Genomic DNA, 21,896 nt, shown 5'->3' on the forward strand with positions numbered 1-21,896 from the left:
GCTTCTGTGCCATCCTGAGCTAAGGAATGGGCTAGGGGCCTGGGGCCTCCAAGGGGAGGAAGGGAATTCACAACAAGAGCAGGTGATTGGTAATTAGAAGTTTGCCCTGCCATGTAGATAAGTCTTTCAGATAAAAAGTTCTCTCTGGCAATAGCTCTTTCTCTGGTATGTGCCTCCTAATCTGAATTGTTTTAGGTAGTTAGGTAGTTTAGGTAGTTAGGTAGTTAAGGTAGTTTTCTAGTAAAAGTTCAGGCAGAGGTAAAAGAGTCTGCTGGGTTTTGATTGCCTTCAGCTCAAAATAATCCACATGCCAAAATGGCATATTTTTGGGTGACATATTCAGGTTCCCTTCGGCCCAACACTGGTTGAATTCCTGCCGAGCCACCTGGACATGTGACTTCACCTCTCTGAGCTTCACTTTCCTCATCTGGATGAGGATGATGACGGTAACACCCATTAGGCAGGGCTGTGTTATGTGTCAAGTCCTTAGCATAGTGCATGGCTCAGAGTAAGGGCTTCAGCATTTTTGTTGGTAATTGATAGTATTGTGGTTGATGAAGTCTCGTGACTCATCAGGCATGTGACGGGGCAGGGCCTGCCTCAAGTTGTTGGTAATTTTTTGCATGGTGCATTTCTAGATCTCACACCTGCCCCCTCTCCTCAAGGGAGGGAAAGCGGAAGATCCTGGGCCAGATGGAAGACAGCCAACATTTTTGCCAGGGCAAGCCTTGTCCTGCCCCAGCCCTTGCCCTCCTTGTTGGAGTCTCTCTGGACCAAGCCGGCCACCAGCCAGCACATGGAGCACGGCGGGGCTGTGGGTGTGAGTAGCTCTTTAGGAAAGTCAGGAAGAGGAGGAGTTGGGGAGAGGTGAACTGTGGGCTTCAAATGCAGGCTGTTGTACAGACGGCAGCCTTTTTGGGACCTGTGGTCTAGAAGACAGGAGAAAGGATGAGTGTTCCAGGAGATCCGGCCCAGCCAGAGCCTGAAAGCTGCAGAGGGTGAGTGGCTCATTTGTCCAACTTTCCGTGCCAGGGACAAGGGAAAGGCGAGGGTTCTTTGCCTTTGGGGGATCTACAAAGTGTGACCGTGTCTGCCTGGGGAGAAGTCAGAGGAGAACTGAGCTCTGCTCTTGCCTGGTTAATAGCAAGCTGTGCAATCTTGGGCAAGTCACCAGCCCTTTCTGGGCCTATTTTCCCATCTGTAAAATAAGGAATTGGCCAAGTTGGTCTAACAGCAACAACTGGCACTTGTGCAGTGCTTTCCAGTTGTACTTTCCCAGTAGCATCTCTTTTGGCCCTCAGAGCAGAGCAGGTGGAGGGATGCTTTTGTTGGCGGGAGGCTTATCACATCTTACAGATGAGGAAACAATGGTCCAGTGGGGCCAGTTATTTAGTTGGTACAAAGCCTGGCTGGACCTAAAATCCTGGTCTCCTGGGGACAATTCTGGTCTCTGGTGAGCACATTGTTCCCCTCAAGCTCTGGAATCTGAAGACTCCCAGCTCCTTGTCAAAGACGTTGGTGCTACCTTCTCCCCCTCCATGCCCTCACTCTCTAATTTCCACAGGCCTGGCACAACAATCTCATTTTTGAGAAGTGGGAGGTGACCATGAGATGCCCCATCCCCAGCCTCCCTGAGTTAGCACTTGTGTGCAGCCTGTCTTCCAGAGTTCTCTCCGTTGTGTGGAATGCCTTCCTGTGGGGTCCCCAGGGGTGAAGTATAGGGGGGCTGTTGAACCCTCAGGGCAGCGTTTCTCTAGATGTGAGCTTAGACCACCCAGTATGGGTCACAAACGGCCAGGGTGCTGGTTAAAAGTGCAGATTTCTGAGCCTCACCCCAAAATCGATGAGTCAGAATCTGCATTTTAGCAAGCTGCCCCTGCTCTGACAGACACACATCACAGTTTGGGAACCACTACTCTTGAGAAGTCTGCATTATTGGGCCGTGGAGGGCTGCATCGAAACCGTTGAAGGGTGGCTGGAAGTCAGAGGGAGAGGGGAGGGTCTCAGGTGGCAGTGGTGGGAAGCCTGCTCCAGGCTTGGCTGCTGCAGAGGTAGTGAGCTCCCCGTCAATGAAGGTTCAGAATGACTTGTTGGAGGGTGGGGGAGGGACTGGGCCTGGAGCAGTGGTTCTCTGGGGCTGGTGTGGAATCACCTAGGAAGCTCTGGGCAACACCCCTGGCTGAAGTTGAGACCCACCGGGGATGAGAATCTGGATTGGCAGCTCCCTCCCACCTTTACAAGCTGTGGCCTCTTTCTGTAGTGGCACAGCAGGGATAATAATAACAATAATAATAATAATACCTACCCCGAAAGCTGCCCCAAGGATCAGGGGCTCAATTACTAGGGGCCAATACACTGAAGAAGAAAGTGCCTAGCACAGTAGAAGGCTTGACCCCCTGCCTTAGAGGGTATAGAGGGGGACCTGTATTAGTGGGGTCTGGACTTAGAAATTGCCACAGCCCCTGCCATTTCCAGCTGGAGCCTTCTGAACTCCCCAGCTCTGCTCCCTCCTTCAGAGAAAGGTGGGCCCTGGGGGCTTTGGGCTGGCCTCTGATGGGGGCTGCCTGGAGCGTGCCCCACCACCAGAAACTCCAGTGGTTCACCAGGAGAAGAAGGGGGCAAGGGCCTGGGGTGGGGGTCTCTGCACAGAGAACCGGAGGAGTCCAGAGCCAGGATTTAGGCCTGGCTCTGCCCAAGTCCCTTTGGGGTCCCTGAAAAGACATCTCTTCTCTCTGTGTTCCCTCTGGGAAATGGGGACCGAAACCAGACTTGCTGACTTTGAAGTTGAAGTGAGTTAATAATAAAGAAAAAGAGCAGAAAGATGTACTGAGCACCTAACTTAGAGCGTGCTAGACAGATGTTTAAGCTCTGGCACAACAACACTGCAGGGGAGCTCTTGTTAACCCTTTAATAGACAAGGAAACTGAAGCATAAGTACACACATGCAAGAAAGCATATGTAATACATACGTTATATATACACACACACATACACTAAAGCATAGATAATATATACATTACGTATATATACACACACAGTAAAGCATATATAATACATACATGTATATATACACACATACACATACTCTAAAGCATATATAATACATATGTATTGTTGATTTGAAAAGCTGCAAAAAGAGTTTATTCGGGAATAGCCAAAAGAATTGAAATTCAGGATGTGTATGCTAAACCACAGGCAAACTCAACAAACAAGGAGAGCTGCCTTTACAGAGAAAAAGGGGGAGTAGGGAGGGGCTGTTCTAAAGGAAAGTCCATTGAGGGAAGGGAACAGTCCCGGGCAGCAATGGCTTCTCATTGGCTGGGCTGCTGCCAGGTGGGGAGAGAAGTCTTCCCTCAGTAGTAAAGTAGTTTTATTTCCTGTGCAAGATGCAAGCCTTCGTCTCTTGCCGTTTGGCGTAATTGAGGATGTGATAGGACATGAGTGCTGCCTCTACAAACCTTTCCAACTCCAATTTAGTTAAGGTTTCTTTTATTAATTTCCACAGTATATACACACACACACATATATTCATACAAGCACACACACACATATACACACATACTACACACATATGGCATAAAACACATATCCATGAAGAGGTTAAACATAGAGCAACAGAGAGAGAAGACAGGTTATTTGCACAGCATTACACAGCAAGCAAGAGGTACTTTAGAAAAAAATAGAGATGCAGTCTGAGGGCTTCTTTTTCCTTAGGTTAAACCAGTGACTCTGAGTGTGCTTGTTAAAAATCCACACTTCCAGGCCCCAGACCTCAGAGCCGCAGATTCTAAAGATCTGCATCCCCCACCCTGAAGCAATTCAATTGTGAGTGGTCCATGGAACGCAGGCATGGAGTGCTCAGGCATTTCCTGTGTGCTCAGCATCCCAGGAAAGCTCCAACTCCCCATTATCCATGCTGGAGTGTTGGAGAAGGAGGAGCAAGCAGCAGGTAGGGGCAGAGAGGGCCAAGAACGGAGTGAAGACTCTGGGATCCCAGGGTCAGTCTCACAGCTCGGTGGGGAGGCTGGAGGGCCAGGTCTGGACCCTGGAACTACCAGGGCAATTTTTATATCTACATAAATATGGATGGATATAGATTTGGATCATTGGTTTTGGTCTATTTATCTTGAATCCAGAAGTTGATCATCACTATCAGCTAATATTTGGAGATTGGAGTTAATGCAATAAACCAAGGAAACTAAACAAGCATTACAAGTGAACAAGAGAGAGAAAATTATTAATTTGTAAACATCTATGTCATGTTTAGGTAATTTCCTTCAATTTTTCTTATAGTTTTAATTAGAAATGAATGTTCAACTTTAGCAGATGCTTCATTCAACCTTTTTTGACATAATAAAACTATTTCTCGTTTAATTTGTTGATATCCTAGATTTCTTAATAGTAAACTGTGCTTATGTTACTGGAATAAGTCCTTTCTGATAAAGGTGGATTCATATTTTTTAAAATAAACTTCTGGATTTAACTTGGTTATATTTTAGTTGGGGTTTTGCATCTCTCTATGATAAACTTGTCTAGCATTTTCTTTTTTTGTATGCTATCTTCATTGGGAGTAGGTAATGCTAGCTTTGCAAAATAAATTGCAAATCTTACCATTATTTTCTACAATCTGAGATAGTTTGATGTTGGACTTATCATTCTTTGAAGATTAGATAGAACTCAGCTATAAAAACAAGCTGAGCCTGACATTTTATTTTATTTATTTTAATTTTTTTTTCATGAGGAAGATTGGCCCTGAGCTTATATCTGTTGCCAATCTTCCTCTTTTTGCTTGAGTAGGATTGTCCCTGAGCTAACATCCATACAAATCTTCCTCCATTTTTTGTATGTGAGACGCCACATGGCTTGACAAGCGACGTGTAGGTCTGCACCTGGGATCCAAACCCACAAACCCCAGGCCGCTGCAGTGGAGTGCACAAACTTAACCGCTACACCATCAGGCAAGCCCCTGGGCCTGATATTTTAAATGGTTGACATTTAACTGCCTTTCTAATTTCTTAAATGATTGTTGGTCCGTTCAGATTGTTACTTCTTCCTGAAATTCATTTCTCTAAGTTCACCAGACATTTGCACATGATATTGTTATGTTTCCGTAACCCGTCCCTTTTCCGGAGTTCTATTGCCTTTCCCAGTATTGATGTTGTTTTTATATTTTCACTTTTTTTCTTTAATCATGCTTTTCTACTCAGTCTTTTCAAAGAATCAACTTGTTTTTTCACTATATTCAGGCATAATTGATGTACAATAAGCCGCACATGTAAAACGAATAATTTGATGAGTTTCAACGTATTCATACATCTGTAAACCCACTACCATAATCAAAATAAATTCATAATTTTGGCGTTTCTTGGTGTTCTAGTTCCTTAATTTCAGATTTTATATTTAATAGCCTATCCTTCTTTTTGTGTGTGTATTTTATTCTTTTTCTATTTTGTTAAGTGGAATTGAGTTCATTTATTTTTAATCTTGATTTATAAATACAGTCGATTCTCATTATTCATGGTAGTTATGTTCTAGAAAGTTGCTACAAACACTGAATTAGTGAATTCGGCACCATGATTCCTACGGAAAATACAAGGTTTGGTTCCTGCCAACCTCTGGGCACAAATTTTTCATCAAATGATCAATACATAACCATGTTTTATGTGTGTTTCTGTTTAAAAGACTCCTTTAAAAATCTAATGTTAATTCATTATATTGTTGATTCGTTAACAGAGAACTCACCATCAGCAGCACTATAATTCGTGTCTGAACAAAGCTTATCTAACACACATATTTTCTCCGCAAGGCACATAACAGCCTTTCTGTGCTTAGAAACACTAGACAGCACTTCAGCACTACTCTTGGTGGGCATTTTAAAAAGCAAAATAACCAACAAAAAGCACAAAAGTGCAAAACACACAGCACTAAATAGCTCACAAAAAGGACATTCACTCACAGCATGAAAGCTGAAACAAGGTTCAACCTCAGCTGGGAAGGTGCGCATCTAGCGACTCAAATTTATTGCTTCTTTGCTCATGTCCACGATGACCAGGCAAACGCTTTGAGTATTGATTTTGGGGTTACAAATAAATTTTAGCAAGTAGGCGAATTGACAAATATGGAACCTGCAAATAATGAGGATTGACTGTAGTGAAATCATTTAAGGTTATACTAAAGTCATGGGATGTAGACAAAGCCGTTCTCTCAGAGGAAAATTGATAGCAACAGGAAGCTGTAAATCCTCACTCACTGTCTCAATTTTGGTTTGCTGGGACCTGAAGCCACAGAAAGTGGTGTTCTCATTTCAGCACTAACCTCTGTTCACATCACTGTAGAGCTAGCTCCTCTGTGAGGGATTTAGACGGCTGATACCCTTGGAACATCGCAGAATACCCACTGGACCTGGAGAGTCCAGACCCGAGGTCTGAGTCCTGGCGTGACTGGTACTAGAAGTGTTCAAGCAGAGGGTGGAGGCTCTGGGGCATAATGGAGAAAACACTGGACTTGGATTTGAGCTCTGTCTTTCTCTCAGTCTCTAACCTGCTGAATAAATTTCACTAAGTTACTCAACTGCTCTGAGCCTATCTCCTCCCTATAAAATGTCAGAGCCCACTGGATTGTCATAGAAACAAAGTAGTGGGTGGGAAGTATTTGGAAAACGGTAAAGAGCTGTGTAGATGTGAGGTGGGGAAATCATTGTCATGTTACGAGCACTCCTGGAGCGTGCCCTTCTCTGACCTTATGCCCACAGTCTGGGGTCCATCTCACTGGGGCCCTGTCATTCCAGAACCTAAAGAGACAGAAGCCTGGGCCAGCTGATGCCAGATGGAGGGAAGAGACAGGGACTTAGAGACATAAAGAAGCAGCTGTGGGGAGGCTCCACTCCCATGGCTGAAGACGATTCAACCCCATGGGCGGCCTGAGGCCCTAGTTAGAGGAAAGCAGAGGTCCTGGGACCACCACGAGGCCTCATGGGCCCTTGGCCACCCCAAACCCATAAACCTGTCTCCTTTGTCTCCCAGCACCATGAGTACCGAGGAGGATGTCAAGTGGCTTCAGTGGGTGACGCACCAGTTTGAGACCATTGCAGGAGAAGACCGGGAGATCGACCTGCAGCGTTTCAAAACAGCCCTGAATGTGAAAGAGGCAAGTGTCCTCTCCAGACGTGGGGACCCTGCATTTACATTTTATGGAGGAAGAGCAGTCTGGTTCTCAGGACACAGTACCTCATAGGGACGGAAAGCTTGCTTCCTAGGGTTCCTCCAGACTCGAGGACCCACCTCTAAGCAGGGCCAGAGGATATTCATGTCCCTGCTACTGGGGCCCTTCTGTCTCTCTTGATAGCCATGGCCTCCCGGGGTCTTCAAAATAACACGTGAAGTTGGAAATCAGCAGCTTGTGAAATCTTAGGAAACACTATCGACCTCACAATTTCCACTAGCCTCATGGCGGAGTGATGACGCTATGACTTAAGCCCCCTGCCACAATATAAGCCTTTCGACGGTTGGTATCCATTAAAGCCCCGTTTGCACTGGCACACTCTTGCCAGTGCTCTCTGAGCTTCATAAGTCCTCTGCCCATCCCCATAACAGCCTGCATGCCTGACAATCAGTGGAGACATCAGCAGAGAGATGGGAGGAGAGAGCCTGCAAAATGCCAACCTCTCCCCAACTGTCCTCTGGACTGGCAGCTGGCGGTGGCCAGTGTCCTTGATAGGGGTGAGCCAATGACCATTTGAATGCCCCTAGTTGGATCGGAGGGACCCTCACTTGCTGGTACCAGGGATACCGCTGAGAACTCTAAATGCTCTGCCTCCTTTCATAGTAAACACGGGGAAGGAAAAAAAGACCATCTGCCCAACAATACAATACTATCATAACAGGAGGCTGTGAAGTATCTTAAGATAAAGGCCATCCAGGATGGTAGAGAGTGATAAAGGCATTACGCAAGGGATCCAGGAGGAGAGTAAAGCCAAGGCAGGGCTGACTGCCCACAGTGGACTTCATGCTCAGGAACTCATGGTGTCTGTAGGTCAGACACTAGAGCCTTGCAGGCTCCTGCCCCTGCCTCCAGGGAAGCATCCAGGACATAGCATATCTGGGACACTGACCCAGCCTGTCTTCTTAATTTCTGTGTTTCCAGTGCCTAACACCAGGCCTGGCAAGCAGGGGCTATGCAGGACATGATTGTTGAATAAATGGATGAATGAATGAATGAGTGAATGAATGAATGGCGTGAGTGAATCAGCACTTAAGAACAAGACCTAAGTGTAGGCTGTAGGCAGCCTGAACAACAAGTAAAGGAAAAGATACAGGTATTCAAGTGGCATCCACTCTATAAGTCCTTCCCGGATTCACTTATCCCTGAGGGTCACCCCAAGGAGGATGAGTCAGGACCTGGGAGGAGCCTGCAGGGGGACCCTCTGTCTGACCCTTTTCTCATGTTGAGTAAGGGGCCACCGGAGGTCTGGACTGCAAGGCTGATGGAGGTGATGGCATGTAGGGACAGAGAGCCTATACAAATTACCAGGCCCTGGGTCCAGAGCAGGGCCCGGGCCTAGACACAAGGCCATCTTTGCTGCAGGGATCTGAACAATTCTACCCCCAGAGCCCAGACTTGCTCTCAGCAGGCCAGACGGGCCATGGACACTGCCCCCTGGTGTGGCATCGTGGGCAGACCACACCCTGTGTTCACCCAGGTCCTGCCTGAACCATGGCACAGGCGCGTACACACGCACACACGCACACACACACACAGTGAATGGATTTGAAGCCCAGGTCCTTCAGCCACGCTTTTGCCTGCCTCTCGCCCCTCTCTGTCCACAGTCCTTCTTTGCTGAGCGATTCTTCACCCTGTTTGACTCTGATGGAAGCGGTACCATCACCCTCCAGGAGCTGAAGGAGGCGCTGACCCTGCTCATCCATGGTGACCCCATGGACAAACTCAAATTCCTCTTCCAGGTGTATGACGTCGATGGTAAGGGGGTTGGAGGAATGGGACTCAGTGGGAGGGGACAAAGGGAGTCGGCACATCTCGGTGACATGCCCAGCGTAGGCTGTTTTCTCCAGGTGGGGCTGACGATTCTCTCCCTTTGTCACCAGCCCCAAACCCCGGTGTCCCTGTCTGGTCCCTGCCTTCCTTTGGGCGGGGGGGGACGGGTAACTCTGGCTCAGGAGACAAGTGCCCTTGATTCAACTCACCAGAAGCCAGAACTTTCCTTTATTCTTTTCTCTGTTTGAAAAAAGAAATTGCTTTGTTGCTTTTTCCTCATAATAATAATAACATAAGCCCACTGTGAACAGTTTAGACGATACAGAACGGTTTAAAGAAGAAAGCAAAAATCACTCATAACATTTTTCTATAGCGTCTTCTAACTGATCACACACATACACCACACACACATTTTTTTAAAACATTGGTTTTAAACAAAACAGTTGATTATGCTATACATATTGCCTTTTTTCATGAAACAATATAACCATTTGTTCATGTAAGACTATATTGCTTTATAACATCACTTTTTATTGCAGTAAAATATACATAACATTAAATTTACCACTTTAACCATTTCTTGAGTGTACAGTTCAGCAGCATTAAGTACATTCACATTGTTGTGCAACCATCAGCACCATCCATCTCCAGAATTTTTTCAATTTTCCAAACTGAAACTCTGTCCCAATTAAACAATAACTCCCTCCTCCCAGCCCCTGGCAACCACCTTTCTACTTTCTGTCTCCAAGAATTTGACAACTCTAGGTATCTCATATAAGTGGAATCATATAACATTTGTCCTTTTGTGACTGGCTTATTTCATTTAGCATAATGTCCTCAAGGTTCATCCATGTTGGAACATATGACAGGACTTCATTCTTTTTTAAGACTGAATACTATTCCATTGTATGTATATACCACATTTTGTTTATCTATTCATCTGTTGACGGACACTTAGGATGCTTCCACCTCGCAACTATTGTGAGTAATGCTGCTATGAACATGGGTGTGCAAATATCTCTTCAAGACCCTGCTTTCAATTCTTCTGGGCATATACCCAGAAGTGGAATTGCTGGATCATATGGTAATTCTATTTTTAAATTTTTGAGGAACCGCCAAACTCTTTTCCACAGCAGCTGCACCATTTTACATTCCCACGAGCAATGCACAAGGGTTCCAATTTCTCCACATCCTTGACAACACTTGTTATTTTCTGTTTTTTTGATAATAGCCATCCTACTGGCTGTGAAGTGGTAATTCAATGTAGTTATAGCATCATTTTTAGTGGCTGCATCATATTCCACTGTATGTACGTGATCCTATGTTCCATGAAGCACAGCCTAGTAGTTAAAATCCGACTCTGAGGTCAGGTTACTGAGGTTCAAACCTCAGCCCCACCACTTATTAATGACGTGACCTTGGGCAAGTTACTTAACTTCTCTGTGCCTCAATTTCTTCACCTATCACATGAGACAATGATCACAATAATAGTACCTACTCGTGAGGTTGATACAAGGATTAAATTAGTTAACTTACACAAACTCAGAACAGTGCCTAGCACAGGATACACCCTTTATAGCTGTCAGCTATTATTTATTACTGTTTACTCAAACCCCATTACCAAAATGGAGGATTCCATTCTCCCCTCCTCCCTTTTTTTTGGCATTATAAATGACACTGCAGTGAACATCTTGCTTTTTATATCTTTGGTGACTTTGTGGCTTAAAGGGTCTCTGAAGGCCGAGAATCATCAGGAAAAGGGAGGCTGAAGTGGGAAACAGGCACCCAGTGAGACTGGGATGGTGGGTTAGGCCAGACTGTGCAGGCCCCAGAGGCCGTGTTTTGGGGTCTCAATGCAACGAGCAGTGGGGAGCCATTGAAGAGTGTTGAGCAGGGGGGTCATGGGCTGGATTTGCATCCTGGAAAGCTCAACCTAGCTGCAGACCTGCTCCTGGGCAAGGCCCTCTGGCCTGTGGGGTTTCTCTAGCTCCCATTCCCACCTGACTCCATCTAGCCAGACCTCATCCCTGGAACCCACTTCCCAAGTTGATGCCCCCTCCACCACCACTACATGGGCTGTTAACCATGCTGCTTCCTGAGCATCTTCCTCAAACCCTGCCCCAGTCTCCAGGGGACCCTCATCACTGACTGCTTTCTGACCACCAAGCTTTGCTCACACCTGGGGTTCATCATCGACCTCAGTCGGAGAGGTTGGCCTGTGGCAGGAGGAAGCAGCACACTCACCTCCTCCTCGTGGACAGAGGTGGGAGGAAGACAGGGCAGGGCAGGTAAAAGGAGGTTTATAGTTTTATGGCAGAAACTAGAGGGCATTCCCTTCCAGTGGCTTCAGTTTTCTCAGACAGCCAGGCAGGGATTGATGGGCATGGAGGTGAGACGTGGTGCTTGCTGACAGCAGGCGAGTGATCTTACTGGAGAAGCATGAGAGGACTGCCAGGCAAGCTGAAGGCCTTGCTGTGGCTGGCAATCAAAACTTCCTGCTCCCTTGGGTGCAGGAAGGGAGTGCTTTTCTTGAGCGATGTTCGCTTAGCTGCCCTGGTGCAGGAAGGGAGAAAACGGGTGGTTGGATTCAGCCAGGGATGGGATATTTTTAGGGTCAGTGGAATAGAAGGACAGAGAGACAAGGCAGAAGAATGTGTGCAAGAGAATAATTGTGAGGAGGCCCCTGGATTTGAAGTTGGCCAAGGAGAGAATCAAGATGGATGGACGAGAGGGCGTGAAGGCCGCAGAGGAGGGACGGGCGCTCTGCATATGGTCAGAAATCTGTTGTACTGCGGTCCTTGATTAGGAAAGCTGAAGGACAGGAGGTGTGGCCGGAGAGCGGTGTGTTAGACTCTGCATTGTAATGCAATTGCAGATTTTGGCTTTGGCCCAAATGATGATCACAATACCAATAAGACTTTGCATTTATATGCAACTGCCTTCTTTCAGATATTGCGTTAAGTGCTTCATAATTAATTATCTATTCTCCTTGAACCAGTTTGAAAGGGAGGAATTATTATCCCCATTTTAGAGATGAGCAAAGTAAGGCTCACTACTCTAAAGGACGTATAGCCCACCATCACACAGTCAGTAAGGAGCAGAAGCATGCTGCTACCTCAAGTGTGTCCATATCCAAAGCAGGCCAAGAAGTCATTAACAGGTCCTGCTCCTCATGAAGAATGAAAATATACACAGAAAAAAGTGTCCCAAATCTCTTCCTGGTTGGTAGTGTTGGCTTCCTTTTCACAGCACTTTTAGTCACTCATGTTCACATAAGGCCACATGGCTGGACTGAGTGCCCACCTGTGGTCTCTCAGGACAACATGAATGAGCAGAGTCTGTTACAAGTTGGGGAGCAGCAGGGAACTCCCCCTCACCACCACCTCATATACAATTTGCCTCTGGATAATTGAGGCTCTGGGCACACAGCTCCTTATAGATAAAACAAGCAAGTGTTATCTTCTGGGCAGACGGTCTTGGAAGTTGAGTGGTACTTACAGAGGGGGCTGCAACTTCTGGAGCAAGGCAGACACTAAGGCCAGAGATTCTCCATGCTTGGGGAGGTATTTATCTCTGTTAAGCTCGGCAGCAGGGAGCCATAGATGGTTTGTGAGTTGAGGATGACATATGTCTTTTGATTGCCTGGTCTATACCCCTAAAGGGAGTTGGTGGGCAGAAAGTTAGAGCTGGGCGAACAGGAAAAGGTCACCATTCGAAGCAATGGTTGTGCAGGGCAGGGGGAGTCTGCAGGTACAGAGTGGGGTCCGGGGACAGGCCGCCACTCGGCTTCATCCCCACTTGGGACAGGCAGCGGCTCCATCGACCCCGACGAGCTGCGCACGGTGCTGCAGTCGTGCCTGCGCGAGAGCTCCATCTCGCTGCCCGAGGAGAAGCTGGACCAGCTGACGCTGGCGCTCTTCGAGTCGGCCGACAAGGACTGCAGCGGCGCCATCACCTTCGAAGAGCTCCGAGACGAGCTGCAGCGCTTCCCTGGGGTCATAGAGAGCCTGACCATCAGGTATGGCCCTGTCTCCGGCATGGGAACTGCCCGGGTCGGGGTTAGACTCCACGTGCGAAGAGCAGCCTGATCGCACTGGGGATCCCTGAGTCCCGCCCCGCCCCAGCCCCGCCCCGCCCCGCCCCGCCCCGCCCCTCCGCGCCCCAGATCAGCCCCGCCCAGTCCAGCCCCGCTCCACCCCGCCCAGCCCGCCCCAAGCCACCTTAGTCCATCCTTGCCTGCTTTCTCCAGGGAACAAAGGTCTGTCGTGCCTCCATTTTTTTTTTTTTTTTTTTTTTTTTTTAAGATTTTATTTATTTTATTTTTTCCCCCCAAAGCCCCAGTGGATAGTTGTGTGTCGTAGCTGCACATCCTTCTAGTTGCTGCATGTGGGACTCGGCCCCAGGATGAACGGAGAAGTGGTGCCTCGATGCGCACCCGGGATCCGAACCCGGGCCGCCAGCATCGCAGCACGCGCACTTAACCACCAAGCCACAGGGCCGACCCTGTGCCTCCATTTTCTACAGCGTCTCTTCAGAATGAAGTCACAGGGCCGGCTCCGTGGCTTAGCGGTTAAGTGCGGGCGCTCTGATGCTGGCGGCCTGGGTTCGGATCCCGGCACGCCCCAAGGCACCGCTTCTCCGTCTAACGCGAGGCCGAGACCCACGTACAGCAACTAGAAGGTTGTGAACCTATGACATACAACTATCTACTGGGGCTTTGGGGGGAAAAAAAATGAATAAATAAAATCTTTAAAAAAAAAGAATGAAGTCACAGTATTAAGCACCTACTATGTGCGGGGCATTTTTACAAACATACCAGTGCTCTAAAATGCACTGAGTACCTTCAGGGAATGCATTTTATAGGGATGTAGTTTCATGGCAGGAACTAGACGGCATTCCCTAATAAACTGCATTTTACAGCACAAGTATATTTGTAAAAGGAATTAAAGTTACAAAAGGAAATTAAAGTCACTTCACCTGAAGTAACATGCCAGGATCATACAAATAATTAGCAGACAATAATTTATTCAACTTGGTCGAGAAGCTACTACGTCCCAGGCGCTGTTTTGAATAATGGCAGTGCCCTTCTGGGGCTACATTCCAGACGGAGAGGCATGTAATTTATACCAATAAACAAATACATGAACTAAAGAAGTCCAAATGTGATAAGAACTGTGGAGAAAATAACATAAATAGGGTGTAACAACAGACCCAAAGTTGTCTGACTCCGAGCTCTGAATACTGCCAGTTTTGCAGTCCATTCTTCTTGTGTATTAACTTTCTTGTGGGTTATTTACCACAACACGTCTCAGATTCTTCGATCTTTTTCGATTGTCCTTTTTTTTTAACTGGGAAGTAAGGAGAGGTAATAAAAATAGCCGTGGATGTGGCATCAGACAGACCAGAGTTCCATCCCAGCGCCACCTAGCTGTGTGACTGTAAGCAGGTCGCTTGACCCCTCTGTTTCCTAGTGTAAAACGCAGCTCGCATGCTTGCCACGAGGCTCCAGCGAGCTGGTGGGCTACAGCGGGAGTGCGGTCTCCAGGTTCAGACTCCCGTGGTGCAGCCACACCCCGCATGGATTCCTCCCCTCCTGAGCCCGCCCCACCGCATCCCTCTGAACGGAGCCCCTCTCTCGCAGCGCTGCCCACTGGCTGACAGCCCCCACCGCCCGGCCGCGCCCGCGCCCGCGCCCGCGCCGGCCTCGCCGACTGACCTCCGCCTACTGGCGCAACCACCGCAGCCAGCTGCTCTGCCTGGCCGCCTACGCGGGCCTCCACGTGCTGCTCTTCGCGCTGGCGGCCAATGCGCACCGGGCCCTCGGCGCCAGCGTCATGGTGGCCAAAGGCTGCGGCCAATGCCTCAACTTCGACTGCAGCTTCATCGCGGTAGGGCTCCGCGGGCACGATGGGGGAAGCGGGCAGGGGGACTGATATAGGCTCCTCATAGACAAAACCACCCACACGTGGACACTTAGAGCGCCAGAGCAGGATGGCACCTTAGAAATCAGCTGGGCCAACACTCAGTGGAAGACACTAAGGCCCAGAGAGGGGTAGTGACTTGTCTATAGTCGCACAGCACTTAAATAACATAGCTGGTATTTCTGTGCACTTACTATGCACCAGTTCCGGTGCTAAGCACTTTCCATTTGATCTTCACAACAACCCTGTGGTGGACCCGGAGGAGGGGGGCTGGCTTCTGTGCAGCTCTCCAGCCAGAGAGAGAACCGCTTCAAGAGACCTTGAATGCTAGACTGAGTCAGAACGGGATCCTCTGGACCAGAGAGTGAGGTCTCGAAGTGTTTTTGATCACGCGCTCCTACAATTAAAACAAAACAAACAGAACACAGAAAACCCTCCACCGACCCAATATATGCTCATTGACTGATAACTGTGCATGCCCTATCATCACTAGCCAATAGACTTATGGCACAAAGTAACCATAAGGTAAGGTTCATCCTGAATGAGCAGGGATGCACATCTGTAGTTCAACTACTTTTCTGGTTTGAAATATCAGCTTCTTAATAGAGTGGGTTTTATTTTTATCCTCATAACTGGCTACAAAGAGTTCATACCTGGAGTGGGAGACACATTCCTTGTTTTCTTGATCACTTGCTCTTGCATTATTAACACTACTTTTAATCAGTACTTGCTCTGCAGGGAATCGTTTTAAGCTACTTGTCCTTTCCGTGAGGGGTGGTTAGCTTAGTTAAGTTAAAACCAGACAGTATAATCTGAAGTCCGCCTGTCTGGGTGTACATAAGTACACTGAAAGCAAATGAGCAAGTGAAGGAGCCCTCGTCATAAGCCTCTTGGAAAGCCCCATCTTCCCCCAGGACACCTCGAGAACCACACATGACGTGTGCCCCTCTGACATACAGATTAAATGAGAGTACCATTTTAACGCAGGTGTTAAATATTAGTGAAAGCTCATGTGTTTCTCATGTGTTTAGATTAAAGTAATACCAGCAGACATTCTGGAATACTTTCTCTTCCCGCCCCAATTCTAGAGACCCTACTTTGGAGACCCCAGCCATGGACCTAGGGGAGTGGCGAAGGCTTAGGGGCAGGGGAGATGGTTCTGGAAGGGAGGCTGTTCAGGAAGCACAGCCCTGTCGGGGGAGACAGGGGGATGACTGCTGGGGACAGGAGGACAGGGCAGAGGGAGGACCAGGTGGGGCTCTCTGCCGCTTTCCTGGCCAGGTGCTGATGCTCAGGCGCTGCCTCACGTGGCTGCGGGCCACGTGGCTGGCTCAGGTCCTGCCGCTGGACCAGAACGTCCAGTTCCACCAGCTTATGGGCTACGTGGTGGTCGGGCTCTCCCTTGTGCACACTGTGGCCCACGTTGTGAACTTCGGTGAGTCGCCTGGGACTGGGGCTGGTGGGACCTGGGCCTTTCACAAACCACTCAGCTTTCCAGCCCCTGAGTGTCCTGCCCGCCCAATGGGTGGAGAAGGGGTGCCCTGGATAAGCCGGCACTCAGGACAAAAGTCCCTGCCTGTGCGGGTATCTGATGGCAAGGGGTGGGGACCCCAAGGAGAAGGCAGGGTGGGAAAAGCTTGTCTTGTGCTTGTCTCCAGCGCTCCAGGCTCAGTCCGACGCCAGCCCCTTCCGGTTCTGGGAACTGATGCTCACCACGAGGCCTGGCATTGGCTGGGTCCACGGCTCGGCCTCCCTGACCGGCGTGGCCCTGCTGCTGCTGCTGCTCCTCATGTTCTTCTGTTCCAGCTCCTGCGTCCGCAGGAGTGGCCACTTCGAGGTGCCAGTCCTTGTCCCATAGCCTCTCCCAGGCTGGGCTCCCACCTTTATTTCTTGCCGCGTCCCCTCTAACTGACTCCAGAGCCCAGGAAGGTCCCAGGCTGGTCTGCATATTATGTGATTTGGATTCTGCCATTGGGCTGTAGTTACTGTCTGCCAAGTGAAAGTGTTTTGCTGTGGAAGATTCTGCCTTTTCACTGGCTTATCCCCTTGCCCTAACTGGATTAAACTGGGCTCAAGATGGCACAGGGAGGGGAAGGAACAAATCCCCACGCCACTAGTTCCTGGTCACTCAGCTTCCTCATCTGTAAAATGGAGCTACAATTCTCTACCTTTGAAATTATTTTCGGAATTAAATGAAATAATATATGTGAAGCCACTAACTACACACCTGGCACATAGGTGCTCTGAAAATGTTAGTTCCATCTTTGCTTCCCTCTCTCTAGCCTCCTCAAGATGCGGGAGGTCACAGAGGATTTGGTTTGGAGGCCTGGACTGTCCCCTGGACTGATCTGGTCACATCAGAAACAGACACAGACAGAGCACTGCTCTGGGCCAGCAATAGTCCTTTGAAGTAGGACTCGGCATCCTCCTTTGACCGATGAGGAAGCTGACGCTCAGAAAAGTGCTTTACCAGCGCAAGGCCCCACCCACAGCTGGGAGCAGAGCCGGCTTAAAACACAGCATTCTGCGCTTTCTTCTCCACTCCAGGAAACCACTGCTGTCTTTCCTTTCTTCCCCTGGAGAAAGGGTCATGTGATGGGCTGCTCGTGAGCCCTTTGGGGGGGCTCCACTCTGCCCAGGCGTCCCCAGGCAGATATTTCAGATATTGGCCGCTGGCACCAGGAATCTTCCCTGGGCCAAGCCCCCAGAACAAAGAAGCAATGAAGCTTCCGGCCCCCAGCCTCCTCCCCAGCCCCGTCCCCAGGAGAGGGTGTGTATGCGAGAGGCTCCAGGCACCGTCCTGGCTTTGAGGCTGGCCCTGAGCCCTGGCTCTGCTCCATCCCCAGGCCTTGAGCTCTGGCAGCTTACAGTTCCCACCCCACAGGTGTTCTACTGGACCCACCTGTCCTACCTCCCCATGTGGCTCCTGCTCATCCTGCATGGGCCCAACTTCTGGAAGTGGCTGCTGGTCCCTGGCATTTTGTTCTTCCTGGAGAAGGCCATCGGGCTGGTCGTGTCCCACATGGCAGCCCTGTGCATCGTGGAAGTCAATCTCCTCCCTTCCAAGGTGGGGCCAAGGGGAGTGACAGGCGGTGGGGTGCAGCAGCTGGGCACCTTGCTAGAGACCCAAGGAAATAGGGAGCCCCAGCACAGAGGAGGAGACAAGTGAAGTGCAAGACTCAGTCTAGCCCTCCAGGAGTGACACTTTAGGAGGGGGAATGATGGGCAGGCAGGGTACCATTAAAGGCCAGGCTGCCAAGAACGTTTTCAGTAAGCATATATTAAATGCATACAAGGTGCCAGGCCCTGTGCCAGGTGACAGAGACACCAAGAATGCTCAGGCGCTGTCCTGCTCTCCACGGGTCCACAGGCTAGTGGGGGGCGGGATCTGCCCTTTCATTGCAGTGCAGGGCTGGGTTGGTGAGAGAAGCAGAGTCTCAGGAGGTACTAAACTCTGTCTCTGAGAGGTCAGAGAAGGCTTCAGAATGAGGGAGGAGATGCCATAGCAGGGTTTTGAGAGATGTGTCCGAGTTTGTTGGATAGACAAGACAGGGAAAGGTATTGCAGGGAGAAGGCACAGCATGGGCAAAGGCACAGAGTTGTGAAAGGGTACACTGTACTTGGGGGACGACAGGTAATTTGGCACAGTTGGAGCCAAGTTGCCAGGGAGAAGCTGGAGGTGTGGGCAGGGCCTGATGTGAGCGGAGCCTCACGGTGCAGGCAACCGGGAACCCCTGAGCGGGGCGGGGGAGGGGCAGTGGTATTAAGCTGGTTCATGCTCCAGCTAGATTTCTTCAGTTGCTCTGGAAGGTGGGCTGGACGGGACCACTTGGGAGGCTGCTGCACATGTGTGGATGGGGGCTCCTGAGGGCCTTGACCCTGAACTGGGACAGTGGCTGTGGGGTAGGGAGGGGCCACATCACAGACAGACTCAAGAGGGAATGGGCCGCATCTGGGGTTGAGAGAGGAAGGAGTCTAGGGTGTCTCCCAGGAGTCTGAGGGGGTCAGTCATGGAGAAAGAGAAGGCGGTTCTGAGTGGGCTCGGCTCTAGACAACGTGAGTCTGAGGACATGGAAGCTAAATAATGAGGATCTGGTAACAGACAGCCATGAGTGGATTCAGATCTCATGTTTTCCCAGCTGGTGGCCTTGAGCAAGCTATGGAAGCTCTCTGAGCCGCAGCTTCTCACCTGTAAAATGGAGAAAGTAGGACATCATCTCAGAGAGTTGCTGTGAGGACTAGAGACACTTAAAGTGCTCCACACGGCTCTGGCACATAGTAGGTGCTCAATAGACTGAAACTGTTGTCCAGGAGGCTGTTGTTATCCCAGGGGAGAGGCCCATTAGTGGTTGGAATACCAGCCAAGTGCTACAGAAGTACCAAGAAAGGGGCTAGAGCGGTCAGGGGGGCTTCACAGAGGAGGCGGTCCACTGGAAAGCAGTGTTTACACCATAAGAAGTGGGATCGAGCCATGATCCCCTCTTCAGACACAGCCTGAACCCCCCTTTTCTGATTGTCGCCCACCCTGGTTGGCAGATGTGCTGCAGGGTGAGCCCCCCACAGGCACAGAGGCTCTCGTGTCTGGGGCTGGCCCGGTTTATGGTGGAGGATGGCCCAGCCTCTGCCCTCTTGCTCCAGGGGCCCTGGGCAGCTCTGGGCCTGCAGGAATGACCCTGGTCTCTCTCTTCTCTCCCCAGGTCACTCATCTCGTCATCAAGAGGCCCCCTCTTTTCCACTACAGGCCTGGCGACTACTTGTATCTGAACATCCCCACCATCGCACGCTACGAGTGGCACCCCTTCACCATCAGCAGTGCTCCTGAGCAGAAAGGTGCACGAACGCCCACCCTCTAGTCGCTCAGCAGGCATTTCCTGAGTTCTGCTGTGTGCCAAGCACAGGCTGGGAACCAGAAACAGAGAGGTGAACAGAGCAGAGACGCAAAGTCGACCTCCAAAAGCTGCCTCGGAAAAAAGGAGGCAGACACACAAACACTTACTGAATGGGGTGGTCAGGGCTGTACCAGCTGCCGTGAGGGTCACAGGGGAGGGCCTGGCGTGGTGGGACAGGTGGGCGAGGCTTCGCAGGCAGGGCGGCATTTCAGCTGAACTTGGAAGGGTTAGTAGGAGTTTACTAGATAAAGAAGGAGATGGGAGAGGAGGCAGAGGGCGAAGCGTAAGGAAAAGCCTGACAACCTGGAGACAGAGAACAGTCTGATGTAGTTAGAGCTAAGGGTCCGGGGTGGGGGGGAGGAGTAGGACAGAAGGGAGGGAGGGAGGCAGAGAGAGGGACAGGAGAGAGGGTCAGAGAAGGGATGAAAGGAAGACCACGTAGCTGGCAAAGCTGGTTAGAGCCAGGGTGGGACCCAGGAGGACTCTGAATGCAGAACTGGAAGCTGGTTGGTGCAGGCAGTTGGGAGCCCGCAGAGGTCTTAAGCAGAGGAGTAGCCGCCTCAGAGGAGGGGGTACCAGTGCATTTTCAAGGGGGCTATGACAGGAAGCCAGGCTTCTCCGCTTCATGTGGGCATGAGCCCTGTGGAGCCCCAAGGCAGCAGAATCCCTTGCATCCTTCTCCTCCATCCCTGGACCACTCCCATTTCTCGATGGGTCCCCAGCAACCATAGAACTGCTCCGTTGACCCTTCCTTTGCCCAGCTGTCCTCTGACCCCCATGCATGTGTGTGCCTTCCTTCTGGTTCTGAGCTGTTGCTGGAGCCACAACATGGACCTCTGCCCTCCTGGCCAGGCCAGAGATTGGCCTTCCCGGCTCAAGTGGAACTTCTGAAAGGGAAGGTCTTGCATGAGCTGTTACAGCAAGACCCTTGCTCGGCCTCATGGGGGTCAAGGGTCCTGGTTGCCTGGGCTTCTCTGACCCAGCCCCATTAAGAGCTTTAGCTCCACTCACAATGCCTCCCAGACCCAGCCCAGCAGGACCCCCGGCCAAGCCCCACAGATCAGGGTACACACCCAAGGCCAGGCTTCCCCACGTGAGGCTGCACACCACCTGCCCTGGAGTCGCCTGAGTGGTGGCCTGAATGTACACTGGAGCAAAAATGGGGGTGGGGGTTGGAGAGGGCAGGTTATTTTCTCCCTATTTTTCTTTCCTTTTCTGTTTTGTAAAGAGAATATATGCTCTCAGAAAATTCAGACAATATGGAAATATGTACCGAGGAAAATGAAAATCCCTCAAATAATTTCATCCAAAGAAAACCATTGCAATCTTTGGGTGAACAGCCTTCCAGATCTCTCTCTCTCTATCTACATTGATAATCAGATGTAGAGATAATTTTGCATACATGGGATCACACTGTTCACACAGTTTTTTGCAACTCACTTTTTTTCAGTGGACAGTATGTCATGAAGATCTTTGCATGTCAGTTCTTTTAAAAAAAAGAACTCTTCCTTTTCTTGGTTGCATAGTATTCCAGTGTGTAGATACTACTATGATTATAATGACTATGTTTATTATATGGATGGGTCATTATTTGACCGGTTCTTGAAGGGATTTCTTCAGGTCTCAGCTTGGAGTCACTGTCGCTTGGGCTCCAAGTCTTCTGTAGTAGCCGAGTGAGTCCATACGGGGGCTGCTAAATACTCCAACTTTGTTTGCACAGCTGGTTTGCAGAAACCAGGAGTGGGACTCAGTTTGGCAACTGTGGTTGATTGAATTCAACCAACACTTAAGGAGGCCTCCTCCATCTGAGTCACTGTGTGAGGCCCTTCAGGGTGCACTTGTATAGACAAAGCATAGCCCAACCCTCCCAGCACCTGCACACTGAAGGAGGAGGAAGCCTCAAAGAGGAGTGTGGCAGCAGGGATCCGGGACCGTCCTGACTTTTCAATTCACTCCTCACAAAGCTGTGAGAGCAGCCACACCTCTCTGGGCCTCTGTAAATACAGGGTTGAACCAGCTCATTCATGAACTTGGGAGGGAAAAAGAAGTGACATCTTTATTATCACTAACCTCTAACTGAAATTTAGCATTTTCT

General features: G+C 49.7%; 1 protein-coding gene across 4 annotated transcripts in view; it reads left to right on the plus strand.

The window, feature by feature from the left end:
• The first annotated feature begins 948 nt into the window (after nt 1-948).
• The window catches only part of NOX5 (NADPH oxidase 5), a 36,579-nt gene continuing 15,631 nt past the window's right edge, over nt 949-21,896 (plus strand). For 3 of the 4 annotated variants that reach the window (XM_087429133.1, XM_087429134.1, XM_004421748.3), the window contains exons 1-9: nt 949-998; nt 7,023-7,146; nt 8,826-8,976; nt 12,799-13,009; nt 14,633-14,879; nt 16,194-16,347; nt 16,571-16,749; nt 17,797-17,979; nt 19,610-19,742. In XM_087429133.1, coding sequence (XP_087285259.1) covers nt 949-998; nt 7,023-7,146; nt 8,826-8,976; nt 12,799-13,009; nt 14,633-14,879; nt 16,194-16,347; nt 16,571-16,749; nt 17,797-17,979; nt 19,610-19,742 — 1,432 coding nt within the window. Of the gene's footprint in view, nt 999-7,022; nt 7,147-8,825; nt 8,977-12,695; nt 13,010-14,632; nt 14,880-16,193; nt 16,348-16,570; nt 16,750-17,796; nt 17,980-19,609; nt 19,743-21,896 lie in introns of all 4 variants that reach the window. The other variant, XM_087429135.1, reaches the window with a different exon arrangement.

This window comes from Ceratotherium simum, chromosome 3 (assembly GCF_057802395.1).
Source record: "Ceratotherium simum simum isolate JZ-2026a chromosome 3, ASM5780239v1, whole genome shotgun sequence".
NCBI lineage: Eukaryota > Metazoa > Chordata > Mammalia > Perissodactyla > Rhinocerotidae > Ceratotherium > Ceratotherium simum.